We start from the raw sequence: 16712 nt of genomic DNA, 5'->3' as shown, positions 1-16712 counted from the left end.
TTTATTGATTTACTCTTTTCGTGGTTGCATCGTAGCAAAAAAATAAATATATAACTTTAGTAATCTGGTGAAGTGTTGCTACTGTCAATATTTATGACACTCGTCTCGTGTACAAATCGTTTGATATTATATTATAAAACCGATCTATAGCTGGTTGATATTGACAGTGTTTCGGGATCACCAGTATAAACTTTCTGTTTACCATCAGGTCTATAGGTCTTGTAAGTTTATAACAAGCTGTGAGATTTGTTCCTCATTCTATTCCCAGTTTGTTTACATTCTGTAACGGTTATACCGTCTACTTTACAGGGACACAATAAAGTATCTCAAGAGGTCTAGAAGTGTCTAGACCATATTACACGTCGAGAAATTTTATTAAAATTAATCTTCTCCATTCTCTACTTATTAATGAGGAGACCGCGACTAGCTGTGTCAGTTATAAATCCATAACCGCTAACTGTAAGCTTTCTTTGGGTGGCTTATTGAACATTCTTCAAGTAAGGTTAAATTAAAACATATTAATTTCAGATATCTGTTACTAATGCTGCTGGGTAAGGGCGGGTTCAGCGAGGTGCACAAAGCTTTCGACCTCCGCGAGCAGCGGTACACGGCCTGCAAAGTGCACCAGCTCAACAAAGACTGGAAGGAGGACAAGAAGGCCAACTATATCAAGTGAGTCCGTATACAACGCCAGCAACAACTTTTATTATCTTTATGTTCTCCTAATAGCGATAAACACGCCTTATCTGCTGAATTCTAAAAGGGCCGCACGTATGATTTCAATGTCACGTATTACTTATAACTTAAAGAAATAAATACGATAAGAATTGTATGTGTTGAACAACATTTGAATATTAGTTTGAAATAAAGTGAAAGCGTCTAGCGTTCTGCAAGTAGCCGCTTGTCTCATTTTAATAACGCCCATGCAAAACATGCGTGATTAAATGAGGAAGGCATTCATAGAACCATGACCTCATTAGTATATCTTATGCATGAAGAAAGAACTACATTACAACTCTAAAATGGGTTCAGATAATATCATGGTATTCTGTAGTGCAACATCGTAACTTGTCTGATAGATTATACAGCAGAAGTATTTATTAATTTTTAATTGTAATTTCGTAGTAGGACCAGATAGGAAGAAAATTCCAACACATCAAATAGTTTTGTACTTTTCGGTAGGGTCGTTATACAATTATTATTAAACTAAATGATAGGTCGAGCAAAACGGGGCTATGACGTCACGCGGGCACAAGCTCAATTTTTCACACAAATCCACACTGACTTGTTCCAGGCACGCGCTGCGGGAGTACAACATCCACAAGGCGCTGGACCATCCACGGATCGTGAAGCTCTACGATGTGTTCGAAATAGACGGCAACTCATTCTGTACAGTTCTTGAATACTGCAATGGACATGATCTCGACTTTTATCTAAAACAGGTAAGATAAAACATTCTTTTATTCAAAGTACATAAAGTGCGCAAAGAGCGTACTCACTATTTTTATTAAGCCTGCTATGAGACTGAATTGAAATCTAGATCCGGAATGGTCACTAATTATTTCTAGTATCGTAGAAATTCATTCTACAATTTCTTCTGAAACTTAAATAGATAGAAATAAATTAAACGTAAGTCTTAAGCACTTTCAGTTTGATTAGTGGTGACCGTAAGTAAACTCAAAATTCAAAATTGTAACTTAAGGTGATTCGTTTTCCATACAAAAGTTGATGCAGTGCTACAGGAAAACGGATAGAGGAATATTGTTATAAAACCGATAAATAGTAATATTTTGGTGTATTATTTTCGCAAACTAACAAAAATTTAGGGTCCGAATACGAGAAGTACCATATTTCAGACCCTCAATTTTGATCAATTCTACATTTGTAGTGGTGCAGATTACAGTGTATTTGCTGAGCGTGTAGAGGTGTCAATGTTAGTTTGTGTGCGTGATAGTTTTTTTTTTTCTAAAGGCTTTGACTACTTGACAAGTGTAATAGAATGTCAGTGACAATTTATAAAGGGATTTTGTATGAAGAGAATAAATATAAATAAAAAACTAAAAATACTACAATCTGAGAAAAGGAATATTGGAAAAATATTTTTGTAATAACGTATCTTATTTAAACATTTTTTAAATAATGGGTAAATACCGTGTTTTAAAAGAGGACATATATTATAATAAAAAATCAATACATAAAATGAAATGGCTGTATGGGCATAGTTCCCTTTGCCTTACCCTTCGGGGAAAACCAAATCAAAAAAGAAGTTGTTGCATTTGCCGGCCTAAATAGTAGTCATTTATAATTAATTGTTTTTCCATCCAACATACAGATTTATTTATATTCTCTTTGCCGCGGACTTTTTGGTGGGACCGGGAACGGGAAGGTTGCTTTCTTCATTGAATAATCTAAATAATCAATACGAAGTGGTGTTTTGTGGTTAATGATCACATTAGTCGGAAAACATTCCCGATAGTATACATAAATCGGAATATTCAATAAACAAAGTGTACCTATCTATTTTCGCTTTGCGCCAACAAGCCGCTTACTTCGTTTGGGGTTCGGAGTAGGAGTCTGCTCCGAGGGTGGGGGCTTAGGTTTCATCATTTCATTAATCATCATCAAGAAAAAAAAACACAAGACATGGCTGTATGTTCATAGTTCCCTTTGCCTTGCCCTTTGGGAAAAAAAATAAGATAAATTTTGAAATTCTTATGTATAATAAACAAACATCACAGACATCATGACAGATCTAAAACTAAATAAAATCTTTTTTCTTTTTTCTATTTGACTTATTTATGAATTTTAATCAAGAAAACGTGATAATAAGTTCGACAGCAACCAGTTCAGGTCCCCGAAACAGCCCATTTCAGGCCGCGTATATATGGAAATACTACTTCAATACGTCCCAGCCTCGTCTTTTTTTAACGTCCTCGTTATAAAAAGACGTCCTAACCTGAACTAACTAACCTAACAATAAACACCACGCGTAAATATATGTCCAGAAATGCGCTGTGAGTCGTCTGGACTGGGCGCGAAAACAACATAGAATTCGATTAGGTGCTAAGTGTCCCGCATGCTATCACCAGCTGTCACTGACATACGTATGAAGTCCCGCGGATTTTATTGGAACTAAATGACAAGTCATAATAATTATATGCGGATACTGCGACATCAGTGCCGTGCTTGCGGGACGTCCTGAAGCGCTATTACATCTTTCAAACGCGATGCGACAAAGTTTGAACCTACGCAATTTAGGAAAAATCTACCTTATTATTACTGTACTGTGATCGTTATTTGTAAAATCATACAATACATATACACAATTCTTTATACACAATATAATTATTATGACATATTGTGGACTTTTCGGTATACCTACAAAAAAGGAACAATTCAACCATACGTTGTTTTGTTATATCTCAATGGGCTCAGGCAGCGTTTTCGCCGAAAGCTCCAAGTCGGCTATATTTGTAACGATAATTATGTTTGACATTCATCATCATTTTTGAACCATTTTATACAAAAAAAATACTTGTATAAATTATAAACCCTAAAGCACGCCCATGAATCACTCTACTCATTGGTGAAAACCGTATGAAAATCCGTTCAGTAGTTTTTTAGTTAGCCGCATGTTCACTGATGCGATTAATGCCTGTTAGAATTTTACAAAATAAAAAATACGGAAATTACGGAAGGTACTTTAGTGCAAAGTAAATTATTGTATACTTAATTATAATATTATTGGTAAAAGTGATACTTTTTGAAAATTCCGTAACAAATAGACGGGTTCGCCAAATTCAATTGTAAAAAAAAATACAAAAAGTAAAAACAATTAAAACATGCAGTTGGGTTTGAACCGTGAACCTTAAGAATGGCGGCTACTGCTTTACCAAATGCGCCATTTAGAAGTTAGAAGTAGACTTCAAATTATGCATCTCTTTTAATAGCTAACCTAGTTCGCATGTGTGTGTGACAGCTTCGTGTTTGTACACAAATTGAAATGACACCAACTTTTGATGCAATGTTTCAATATGATATCTTCAGTAAATACTTCAAAATTGTAGCTTAACTTAAAGATAATGTATGTAAGATTTCGCCACCTAACATTTCACTGGGTCAGAACTCAACACTAAACGAATAAATGGAAAAAAATACGAAAACTGCAGAAGTAACGCCATCTACTGACGCAGCGTTACCTAGCTGACTGAAACACATCACCTTAATATTCATGTTGTTTTGCACATTTCAGCACAAGACAATCCCCGAGCGAGAGGCCCGGTCGATCGTGATGCAAGTAGTGTCGGCGCTGAAGTATCTGAACGAGATCAAGCCGCCGGTGATTCACTACGACCTGAAGCCGGGCAACATCCTGCTCACCGAGGGCAACGTCTGCGGCGAGATCAAGATCACCGATTTCGGCCTCTCCAAGGTCATGGACGAGGAGAACTACAACCCCGACCATGGCATGGACCTGACTAGCCAGGGAGCAGGCACCTATTGGTTAGTAACAGCATCGTTGTTTTCTTCAAGTATTTTGACCACATCCCATTTTGTAACAATACCAAATAACTTTATCTTATTTCGCTGTGTGTGTTAACTTGTATTTAAAAGCGGTAAATTAAATAATTATTATGGAAACTCACTTATGCTTGGAGGAATTTGAAAGCTAACCAAACAATATTTGTCTAAATAGGTATTTGCCGCCTGAGTGTTTCGTAGTCGGCAAGAACCCACCAAAGATCAGTAGTAAGGTGGACGTGTGGAGCGTGGGGGTGATCTTCTACCAGTGCCTGTACGGCAAGAAGCCGTTCGGCCACAACCAGAGCCAGGCCACCATCCTGGAAGAGAACACCATCCTCAAGGCGACCGAGGTGCAGTTCGCCAACAAGCCCACCGTCAGTAACGAGGCTAAGGTGAGTAATGGCTTCATTACATTTACTCTACTGACAAAACTCGTGTCCGTGTCGGGGTGGACAAATCCAGAAGTCGCCAAGAGATAGTTGATAGTCCACAGACAAATATGATGAACCGTGACATCTTCCCATGTTTAGTCCAATGGACGAGTTAACTTAGTTTCATCATGAGCAGTGTGAAGTAGATAGTTGTGAACATGGATGTGGTGTTTGTTGCAGAGTTTCATCCGCGCGTGCCTGGCGTACCGCAAGGAGGAGCGCATCGACGTGTTCGGGCTGGCGCGGCACGAGTACCTGCAGCCGCCCATGCCCAAGCCGCGCGGCGCGGGCGCGCCCCCGGCCGCGGCGGCGGCGCCGGCCCCGCCGTCCTTCAGCGGCGCGCTGTTCGGCGCCGGCTCGTCGTCCTAGCCGCGCCGCCGCCGCCACAAACACCCGGCGGCGCACTGACCGGCCGCGTGTCCCGCCTCCTCCGAGTGTACATAGTCGAGAGTGACCGTAGCGTTAGGACGTTGACTCGCCGCGTACCGGCGGACGCGGCCGCGGACGGGCCCCGTGCGGTGGGGCCCGGGGACAGCAGAACGTTCCTACCGAGCGGAGTGTGATTGTCCGCGTCGTTCGAGTCTTATAGACGTACTTTTTAGTTATGAAACTTTGTCAGTTAATCCAGAGTTGTAAAATGACTAAATATCATTTACAGATTAAAATTGTTTAAGATTATGCTTACTGTTGACTGTATTTATTGAGCAGGTGATAAAATGTGATTCTCCATTTATGAATGGTTTTATCCTTTTATCACTAGAGAAGAATCCTTGGGACTATCCCTTGCATATTATATAAGTTATCCCTATTAAAAAAAGTTAAAAATATTGAAAACAGTTTTTTATTATTGTTTACGCCTTTATGTAAGTTTTTTATCGAAATGTATTTAGACTTACCTCAAATTTAAAAAAAAATTGTAATTTGCGTTAGGAAATGGGAAAAAAGTCACGAAACTATCGATGTTATGTTTGTTATAAAAAAAGAAATTATTGCGGATTCGCCGTCTCTCAATCTATGATCACAAAATACACTTCAAACATTGGGCACAATAAAAATACCAAAAGTTTATTGTAAAGAGATGTCTACAGAGGTGTCTCGCAGTGAAACCAAGAACTTAAAAATACGTGTATATATCGAGAACACTGCTTCTGCCCTGTAGAACGGACAAATAAACCACATTCCAATATCGCAATTAGGTGCGGGACTCGTGTTACGGTAGCTTTTATGGATGTATCAACGTTGAATAATTTTGTTATCTCATTGTTTACCAAATGGTTTGTTGGCAATAGTGCGAGTTTCGCGCGTAGTAACTCATTTATAAAGTATTTTGTGTGGGTTTATTAGCTATGTTAGTTGAAGGTTTAAACTTCGGACAAGTAACGTGTATAAAACAATGAGGGACTTTCCAGGCTTCGTTCCTCAAAAACAACATAGATGGCGCTGTAAAGATTTTCCTTCGTTTAACCTAATTTCATGGGCAACAGACATAGTATTATAAGTCTTTTATCTTTGTTTTTGAGTATAAATGATGACCCCTTTCATAACATCCAGGCAATTACATCTTCCACCCATTATTATTGTGATCAAAATAACGAAAAGCAACATAATTCTATACGTATGTGATCCAAATAATCAAGCAACATTGATTTTTGTATATGCTTCTGCCATTACATTGTAATTTTGAATAATTATGTACCCGAGTAATGAGAAAATAGGTGTTTATCACGTTAAATCGCGACAGCGCCGTCTATTGTATTAGTTTTGGGGAACGTAGCCTGGAAAAACCTCATTGATTAAAATGGGGAGCAAGCAAGAGAACGTATGTCAGGATCGAATCAAATGTTATTCCATAGTCTGCTTACCTCGGTGAAAAATAGACTGTATGAGTTTATTTATGTAAGTATCTAGCAACGTACGTAGGTACCATTCATAGCGTTATTTAAAACGACGCACCAAATAAAGTCGAGCGTACTACAAACAAATTGCGAACCTTTTTAATTTACTAGGTTTACCGTCGTCCTAGGCTTTTCATTCAAAGATCCTTCCGATGGCTGGCTCGCCGCGACTTTAATTAGAGAAACTCCCGGCTTAAGCCGTAGTCGTTGCAATTCTACGCCTCAGTTGGAACTTGTTATTGACATTTCGAGAAGTTTGCAGATGCTTTATAATCCGCAACTGCTATAGCAGTTATAACTGCATAACAATAACTTCGTTTGGTGTACATTGAATTTAATAGTCTGTAGCTTCAAATATAGTAATAGGCTTATGTTATTTACTACCTTTAGTATTGGTTGTTATTTCAACGATGTTTGTAAAATATATTTTCTTACGTCTATTACGTTGTTCTGATAGAGCAACACGGGCCTCCGGTAGATGTTCTACAGTAACAAATTCAGATTTCATGACCAATGATTTATTACACAAGCTTAGCGCAGCCCTACCGCAAACTGCACATTTTACTCGCAGAAAGTCGATTCACCGCCGCCTTTTTGTTGGTTCTCAATGGCTTTCCGAGCCTCTGGCATCGCTCCAGTGAGCCCTGCATCGTTGACTATAACCCAACTACGGCTTTCAAAGAAAAATCATTAGTAGTTTTGTTTTTATAAGTAAACTACATGAAATTTTCATTTTCAATCTCAATCTCTGTGCATTAATGGTCTAGTTCAGAAATACCTATATATGTGTTTTCAGTATTTGTCATGCTTTCTGAAAACGAAGCACGAACCTCAAAGAACGAAAGATGTGCATTTCTGTTTTCGTGTGAAACACTTAAGAATTGTATTTATTGTACTGGAAGAAATAGTATGCATTTGCAGGTCCGCGCTGAAAGGGGATAGCTTTGTTTCGCCGCATGAATGGTCCTCGTGGGACTGCCTCGGGGTGGTGGTGTTCCCCCTCGGTATAAAAATATGCCAACTGCATTCGTGCAAGCGGTCGAGTGCTTTCACACCCAGTTTTCACGTATAAGCGGTTTATTGATGCACTTACCACCCTTTTCTGCAAATGTAGGTCAATTTCGAATGCTAAAAAGCATTTAGTTTTTCAGTTCTCCTTGCCGGGTGAAAAATGAGTTCTATATTTTTTACAAAAATTAATCGACTGATAAAATATTTAATACAAAAAGTATCTCCTTCGAGCCGGATTTGAACCAGCGACCTATGGATGTCAGCCAAGAATACCTCTACAGTCCACCGCTCTACCAACTGAGCTATCGAAGGTACGAGAGAGCCGTCGAAATTACGCATTGGTTACTACGGACCATTTCCAACGTATGCACTTTAATGATAGCGAACGGTGTAAATTGGAAATATAATGTTGACAATAAATTATAGTTATTATAGCAGTAGGTAGTATAGGTAAATCAATTGCGAAGGGAGCGCCCGTGGTTTCTTCTATTCTAAACTTATCTAATTTATGAAACTTATGGTTTAGAGTTCAATATCTTGGCGGCATTGTTGTATTTTCTACAAATCTTTTTATAACCCTAGGCAATGAATATAATGTTATATAATGGAATTAAGTAAGTAGACGTATTGTTTTATTGTAACAATTATAAAATTGTTATGTAAGCAATTTTATAATTGTTACAATAAAATATTATGTCTACTTACTTACTATCGAATTCTTGTACTGTGTTCACTTTATATTGAGAAGATTAGAAGCGTGTTCGATGAATCGCGAAATAAAAGGGACGGAGGCTCTCGATGAAAGTTAACACGCCGTAGGGAGACGGCTGCTGAATTTTCAAAGCAGGCTCGAAGGCCCGTACGCATACGAAACAGACCCAATTTCCGAGAATGATCGTCTGAAAAACTAGACACGAAAAGTGACAAAGGATTTCGCTTTGTAAAACATTTACTTTATATTTGTCATTATTCATACATAAGCCACTGAATATTATACAATGGATGTTGTCTTTCATAAAGGCTTGAATCCTCTTGAACATATTCTTCAATATACCAAATTTCAATGTAACTACTTACTTACATTTTTACATAAACTAGACGTAATAAAAACATAAACGTAATAATATGACCGTACTTGAATGGGTAAGTATTTCGTTTTACGTATGTCTCTGGAAGTAGCAATCACTTTTGGATATGACGTTCTACCGTTTCTGCTGTGAACTTGTGAATATACGATGCAATTTATTGGCGACTTAATCACGTCCTCGATGATAAGCAGCATGACTTTCTTTAATTATTAAATTTTAACATATCAGCTTTCAACGTATGTACTTAGGTACCTAGGCACTTACATGGAATTATATTTATCAATTGTCAACTAAGTGCTTAAATATTAACTGTGTGTCAAAATTGAAGTTAAACGTGGACTTTGACTCAAAAAAGGCGTTGGTGTTTAATCTATGCTTGTGTTATTTAAACAGAATAAGTAAACATAATTTTTTTGTGTCTGTGGACACATCATACATTATTTAACACAATAACTACACCTATGTGTTTACACGTATTATACGTGGTTCCTAACTATTACATTATCAACTATCAAACTTGATCATTCCCAACGCAAGATAGACTTGGACAAACTTTGTTCCATCTGATATGAAATGATGGAACGGAGCGAAGTTAGCACATGATAAATATTGTTTCTCATTTAGTTGGATTGTCAGAGAAATAAGTTTATTAATTTGGAATTATGAAAAAAGTGTTCTTAAAGTTGGATTAGTTAGATAAGTACTTAGGTACTGTATATTGGTACCTTGAAATAGTTCAGAAAATAATAATGATTTACTTCTATAAACACAAATATAGTCTTTATTAAACAGATATTGAAGTCAGTTTTGTTTAAATTACTTTTTATTTTAACCTTTTTCTTGTGATAATAATTCCATTAGGTATCAGTACTTACTAATAATTTATATTCTTTTTTTAATAATTACTTCCGTGAATTAAACAGTCATGTACCTATTATGTTATCAAAGAATTCGTTATAACAGGCCTTATATTTCTTATAAGTAATGTATGTTCGACACACGTTTCACCTTTTTCGTAACTACCTACTTATAATACTTACTTATATTATCAAAGCACCGAAACACAGATTCCTAATAAATAATTTTAGCATTACGTCCTAATTTTTAACAGTTTTTTGACTATAACATGAAAAAACTACTAAGTAAACCGATTTTGATGAAAGTTGCACTATTCCCTAAGTTAAACTATACTTAAATAATTCAATAAAAAAGAAAAGAAGTAATGTAATATGTTTTATATAGTTAAGTACTTAAGTAAAAGTTATTTGAGTAAAAACAGCTACTTATTATGACAAACGAAATATGCTTGAAAATCTAACTAACTTACCTATTTCAACAGCTTTTTCCTAAAATCTTACGTGTCTTACGTGAAGCAATCGAAAGCTTCAATAAAGGCGGGTAAATGAGATTAGGAAGGAAGCTCATAATAATGTTGTCGGACATGAAAAACGAAAACGGAAATTAAAAACCGATTTTGTACCGGCAATTAGATACACCCATCGACTTATTTTCTTCTGAACATCTTTACAACCACTCCCCAGATAATAATATCATCATTGTTTTTATTAAAAATAATAATGATGTTTTCCAAAATTGACCTTGTACGTACCTACCTATTGAAAGCTCGTTAAACAACACGCCCACAGGAGCAGGAAAACCGAGGCTACACCCACTAATTAGTCAAGTTGGAGTAATTTTCTTGAAAGCTTCGCATTACTTCTGCTGGTTATTGTCTTCTGTAATGAAGGCTCTAGGTCGCGGCAACTAATGCCCTACGGATGACTATCAACCTTCTGATAAGATCGTAACGGTAACTAAATCAAAGAATTTATGTTCCCTAGTTGGCGTAACGTCTGTCTGTGGTAGATAGGTAAGCAAATAGGTACCAATAGACCTTCGGACATTTGAGACTGGAATGAATTTGTGGGCAACATCATTAATAATTTACATACCTATCTGCAGTATACTACTTTTAAATTTATTTTTGGTTTAACACATGCCTAATTCTTTAAAATGTGTTAAATATTGTCCTATATACTTACTTACTAAGTTTAGCTGTGTGAGGCGTCGTCGTAGCAAGTGGTTCTGCGGTGCTCGTCGAAGGGGATAATTCGCGGAGCCCGAGGCTTTGATGTTCAGCGGCCTTGGACGCCATGCGGCGGAGCGTGAGCCGGGACCCTCGCCACTCTGAACTTGACCTTATTCTGCCCTCCACCAACGAGCCGTATCTTGGCATAGGCAAATTGGCTGGCTCGAAAATTGACACCTTCCACTTGAGAACTCAGCAATAATTACCACAAATGTTTGGATGTCATTATCGAGATTGTACTCTAAACAAGGTGTACGCATATACCTAGCCTACCTACCTAATGATGAATGTTCTTAAAAAAGAAAGGTATAGTACATACACCCACATAAATATTTTTCTTTTTGTCTTGATGCATTGTGGGCGTTGTGGTTACAGTTACGATCTTGTAATATTTAATTTGACCAACAGACCTAAATGTGCTCTAAGTATTCAAACGGCGATATCTTAATCAACATCCACACACTTACTGTCTTACTTCAAAATTATAATTACAAGTGAACCATCCATGGTTAGGTAGTTTAGGTACGTATTAAGTGACTGGAGCGAATGCTGAATGCAACATATAACAATTGAAAAATAAACATACTACTACCCAAGCTGGTTTTCGTCTCTGAGAACACGTAAGGAACTGTAATTATCTACTCTACTTTTAGTTTTTAGAAGTCGAAATTCGAACTACCTCCATCAAATTAGCGTCGTATTTACTTAGGGGAGGTCCGACGTCGACGACCATGGAGGTGTAAAGGTCAAGTTGCTGCGCAAATGAACTACAATATTGTGGCAGTATATCAAAACTGCACCCCTATCGGGTTTCCATCTGGCCTTGTCAAATTGCCGGGTGTTCCGCACCGGCCTCCAAAATGGAATGATCGCGTGCATTGCCCACCAGCTCGGCCGCACAATGTCAATGTTATCAGGTCTGTATCGACATTTACTGCTGAGGCGCAGCGCTGGTGAGTGGTGAAAGCTATGTTGTGGTTATAGCCCTATTACTACTCCATCCTTATCACGGCTACATACAACAAGGTCGGTCTATCTCGTAATTTATAGCACTTTGATCGGTTTCCATGAACATAAGACGTCGCATAATTCACAACGGTCTCAGCTCCTTAGTATAAGCTGGCCTTAATTAACTTAGTCTTATAATCGGATTATGTGATTCGATAATAGAATTAACTTAAACAATTATTAATTAAACATTTTTCCTATATCAATTTACGTATAGCATAAATTTTACTTATTTCAGTTAAAAATATACTCATTTTTAATTTAGTAAGTATATTGAGGTACCCCCTCCGGTTGATTGAGGGGAGGCCTGTGCCCAGCAGTGGGACGTATATAGGCTGTTTATGTTAAGTATATTGAGGTAGGTACTTACATAAAAAGCGCAATATACCTAAATATTATTTAGGTAGAGGTACCTATCTATAAAGTAGGGTTTGGGAACGAATATTTACCTTATCTTTAATTATACCTTGGTTTGAAATATAAGGATAAAAAAGTGTTTTGATGGTAACTTACTCTGTAGTCGCCATTTTACTAGTTGGGGGAGGTCGGAAGCTACATCGATCGAGGTGTTGCACTGCAACGTACTACGTATTACGTAAAGCATTGACAACTGCAACGAAAATATGTACTAGTAATAGTAGGTAAGTACTTTGATAGATAAAATAGCTAGGTGAAGGAGATATATCTACAGCCACTTTCGCTTCGGTGTGGTCCTGTTTTAAAATAACACATATCGAAATTTAGTTCACCTGTTTTCACCCACGTTCTACGTAGTACTTCGTGGTAGTTAAAAATGTAGTTTCCGAAATCGGAGTTGGGCAACGTTCTCATTAATCAGTGATCACGCCAGCCACTCGTCTCGGCCGTCAGGCTCGACAGGGTAATTGCCAATCTGGGTCAGACTCCCCTCGAAGGCCCTAAAGTGTCCAAGGTTCTATTTTATTGGCCTCCTCTAACAATAGTTGTGCTAACGTCAGCCGATCGACGACTTCAGCACAAATAAACGTCTCGGAAAATTTATTTCAGGATCACAAGTTTTCCCTTCGCTCGTATCTAATCCCGTTTGTTTTTACGCAGGATTTGCTTTGGGAAAATTACCATCACCTGTTGATGGTAGGTAATTTTATTTCAAGAATAACTGCTCATACTGCTCAACTGTATTTTCTGGGGGCAAAATATTGTGGTGTTTACAAATTATGTCTGTACGTGTTACTCTTCTTTAAGGGTTGGTAAGTCTTATCGCTCGATAAAATAATTGGACTAATTGGAGAGTTGCTTCAACTCCGGCTTTCTGTATTGAATCTACTCTAGGTTCTCAGCAAAATAGAAGGCGGTAAGCAAGTTTTAAAGGCCCGCGCTTAAAATAGTATATATTATTATGTTTTTTCTTTATTTGAAAATTTTTACTTTTCTTGTGAGTGTCACCGTTTTTGGTTTTTCTTTTTTTTCTCACCATATGATTTAATAATAATAATAATAAAAATATTTATTTGACCATAAGAAGAAATTTAGGACAATAGATTAAAAACTTGCCTGTAAGAAATAGGTTTAAGCAATAAGGCCGTCAATTTCAAGGTATATTAAATGTACGTCTTCTACCTTTGCAGTCGTTTCTTGCTCTGTGCAATGAAGAATATAAATTTGTATTTGTATATATTTAATGATCAAATGACACTTACCTACCTCACGTATTATTATTTATTATTCTATGCTATCTCCTTAACTTCAAGGCAGAAGTAAGTAAGCACCATATAGACAGTAAACAAAACTCTTACGTTCCAGTGATAAAGGTCATTATGGAAGAAAACAAGGCATTGTATCCGGCGGGTCGGGTGACGTTAAATGGAATTTACCACACCGCGCGCCGCCGCCTTCGGACACCGGATAGATCATCTGTTGTATCCTAGCCTGAACTGACATTGCCCATGCGTGAAATGTAAAATTAGATCAAAATGTGTTCCTGCATAATTTAACTTCTGACCGGCCAGTTTTAGGTTTTTTTTTGACGTGACTTATTGTAGATTTGCCGCAGATGGCATTAACTACTTGGCCGGACAAATGGGGAACGCTGAAGGCTCTCACCCGGTACAACATTTAAGACAACAGGCCTGAGGATGCCCAGTTGGGCGCGAACCTCGGCTCAGAACGTCGTCTGAGAGGAAAAATATTTGAAAGAATTAATCGACCCTAGTGGGTCGATAGCGATAAGCGCTGAATGAGGGAAATCGTCGACCACGCCGGCGGGGTCGGTATCGGGGTCCTGAAGTGTTTGGTGTCGCGAGCTGATTGGCTGCCTCTATGGCTAATCCAGCTTTAGGTATTCGATAAATTCGATCATTATATAAAACGTGTTGTGGTTATAGCAGTAAAACCCATTTTGAACATAGCATAATTATTTTGTTTCTTAAGTATTTGTTTTTGACGTGCGAATTTTTTTTATTAAACATGTTTTATCGATAAGAAACTTTATTGCTTATATTTATTAATATTCCAAAAAGCTCTAGATAGAAGCAAAACAATAAAAGAATAAAAAAAAATATACTTTAGTCGGGCAATGTCGGGAATATAAAACTTTCTTGGAATTTCAAATTGAAACAATAGACACCACATTTGGTTATATTTAAACGATATTTTCTTGAGTAAGCGGACGTGGAAAGGTCAGATAAATATTAAAATTTTGTGTTTGCAAAACATATTCATCAGGATGGATGATGTCTTGTTTGAATTGAATCACTAAACATATTTCCGTCCACTCGGTACCTACGACAAAGGGTCCATGATGATGAGCTCGTGAAGGTGACCGAGAAAAAAAATAAAAACAGGAAAAGTATTAAAATATTTGCCTTCTTTACTTCACTAAATAAATGTTCTAACTTTAAAAAATATTTTATAGGATTCCAGACTAAATTACTAAGCGGGTGGCGGTTTTGTGTAACATCACATCACAAATATAAAGTTCCTTGTTTTACATCCAGTTGTAAAGTGGAGTGCAACGTATTTCGATCGAATGCATCGAGGATGCGCAGTGTTGCAAGTAGCAGGCTGCGTCTCGCTCGCAGGCGCTTCCTCCTCGATATCTGCTTCCTGCGATTCTACCGTGGCTCCCACCAACTGCGATTTACCTGCGAAATATGGCACGTTCTTGCCCTCTGCTGGCTTGCCTCGGCTGGTTGGAGATTAGGCTACCCTGCTGGAAGTTTGACGGAATTTGCTATGTTTCCCAGCTTTAACATGTACATAGGTGAAGTTGGGCAGGTAACCGACTTGCGCACTTCATAATAATTTGACAAACTACATCTGTGAAAATAAACTGGAAACTCAGGAGTGTAGAAATACCTAACAACATTGAATTATTCAAACTAAATACTTACTACCTAGAAAAATATGATATACTATTGTTATTGTTGATGTACAATTTATCCTGTAGCCATCGGCAATGACATATACTCCGGTGCATACAGGAACTAAGTATAAGGAAGTGTTAAATAGAAGGTGAAGCGATGTTCCAGAAGCCCCGACATAGAAAGGTCATAGGAAGAGATATTAGGATCCGACTGTCTACTATTGACATTCGTACTGACAATCGTCAATGTCGGCGGATAATCTTCGATGCTGCAGGCATAGCACCGCGTGTTGCGAGTGTGATCTGAATACCATCCAGCGAAGGTGTCGCAAAGGTCGTGCGTTGACCTTCTTTCAGTTAGGAGCCGAAAACTTTCGATCAAGATTTTACTTACTTACTTATCTTGAAGGAAAACACATGATATAGAAGACAGAGCTACCAGTTGTCATGATATAGGTAAAAATACTATCACGTGAGACGAAGATGAACCCATACTTCTCTTCTACGTGAGATCTGTCGTGATAAACCGCAGGGAATAAGTATTGTAAGTTTACTTCGTTCCGGACCGGAACATTAGGAGGAAAAGTCTGGAGGTTTACTAAGACTCAGACGGAGTGTCATGTAATGACTTGGTTAGGTCCCCGAGGCGATTGATGTAATGAAGGCAATTAGAATTCAGGCCCAGTGGCGCGCTGTCCGGATATAGCGGTGATGATGCGATAGCATTATGTCGAGCCTGGTCACCGATATTTATGACCCGATGCAATGTTTGTATTCTATTACAAAAAGAAAAGTACGTATTCCCTGTCTGCAGTGCAGATGACACGAGACAAAGGGAAGCCTTTACATTGTATGGAGTCACGATTGTCAGCGGCTCATGCACTGGTTGCGGAAATTCTGTCTGTCTAACGACTTGAAATTGAAGAGTCGCCCCATGATGGCGGCATGCGGGAGCATAATGTTACATAAATTATGCAAATAATACACAAGGTCTTTTTTATAAGTATGAGTGACATATCTGTTTTCAATCGATGAAAATATTAGCAGTTAGGTATGTGCAGTTTGAAAGACACAATCAGTAGGTAAAACTTCGTTGGTGAACAATAAAAGCTTTAATAGGTAGTATTTTGTTTTTCCAACGATAGATATTAAGAATTTACGAAAATTACGTTATTTCTATAGATTTTTCTTCTTTTACTGTAATAAATTTGATTACCTGCCTATAAATTCGTCCAACACTTCGACGGTGATATCAAATTAAGGGTACAGGCGTGTAATAAATTCAATTCCTGAAGTCTCACTTCGGTTGCTATTCGCAGTTTT

General features: G+C 37.8%; 1 protein-coding gene and 1 non-coding gene across 9 annotated transcripts in view; one reads left to right on the top strand and one right to left on the bottom strand.

The window, feature by feature from the left end:
• LOC126367673 (serine/threonine-protein kinase tousled-like 2) overlaps positions 1 to 5789 on the top strand; it is a 37197-nt gene extending 31408 nt beyond the window's left edge. For all 8 annotated transcript variants that reach the window (XM_050011313.1, XM_050011311.1, XM_050011312.1 and 5 more), the window contains 5 exons: positions 529 to 672; positions 1295 to 1442; positions 4253 to 4503; positions 4697 to 4916; positions 5136 to 5789. In XM_050011313.1, coding sequence (XP_049867270.1) covers positions 529 to 672; positions 1295 to 1442; positions 4253 to 4503; positions 4697 to 4916; positions 5136 to 5324 — 952 coding nt within the window. In that variant the 3' untranslated portion in view covers positions 5325 to 5789. The remainder of the gene's footprint in view (positions 1 to 528; positions 673 to 1294; positions 1443 to 4252; positions 4504 to 4696; positions 4917 to 5135) is intronic.
• Positions 5790 to 8083: 2294 nt separating this feature from the next.
• Positions 8084 to 8173, bottom strand: Trnay-gua (transfer RNA tyrosine (anticodon GUA)). Its single transcript is given in 2 exon segments — positions 8084 to 8119; positions 8137 to 8173. It is a non-coding gene; the product is annotated as a tRNA-Tyr (tRNA).
• Between the last annotated feature and the right edge of the window lie 8539 nt (positions 8174 to 16712).

The sequence above is a fragment of the Pectinophora gossypiella genome, chromosome 6, assembly GCF_024362695.1.
Source record: "Pectinophora gossypiella chromosome 6, ilPecGoss1.1, whole genome shotgun sequence".
NCBI classification, from domain to species: Eukaryota; Metazoa; Arthropoda; class Insecta; order Lepidoptera; family Gelechiidae; genus Pectinophora; species Pectinophora gossypiella.
The sequence above is the reverse complement of the archived record's forward strand: the minus strand, read 5'-3'. Positions and strand labels throughout refer to the sequence as shown.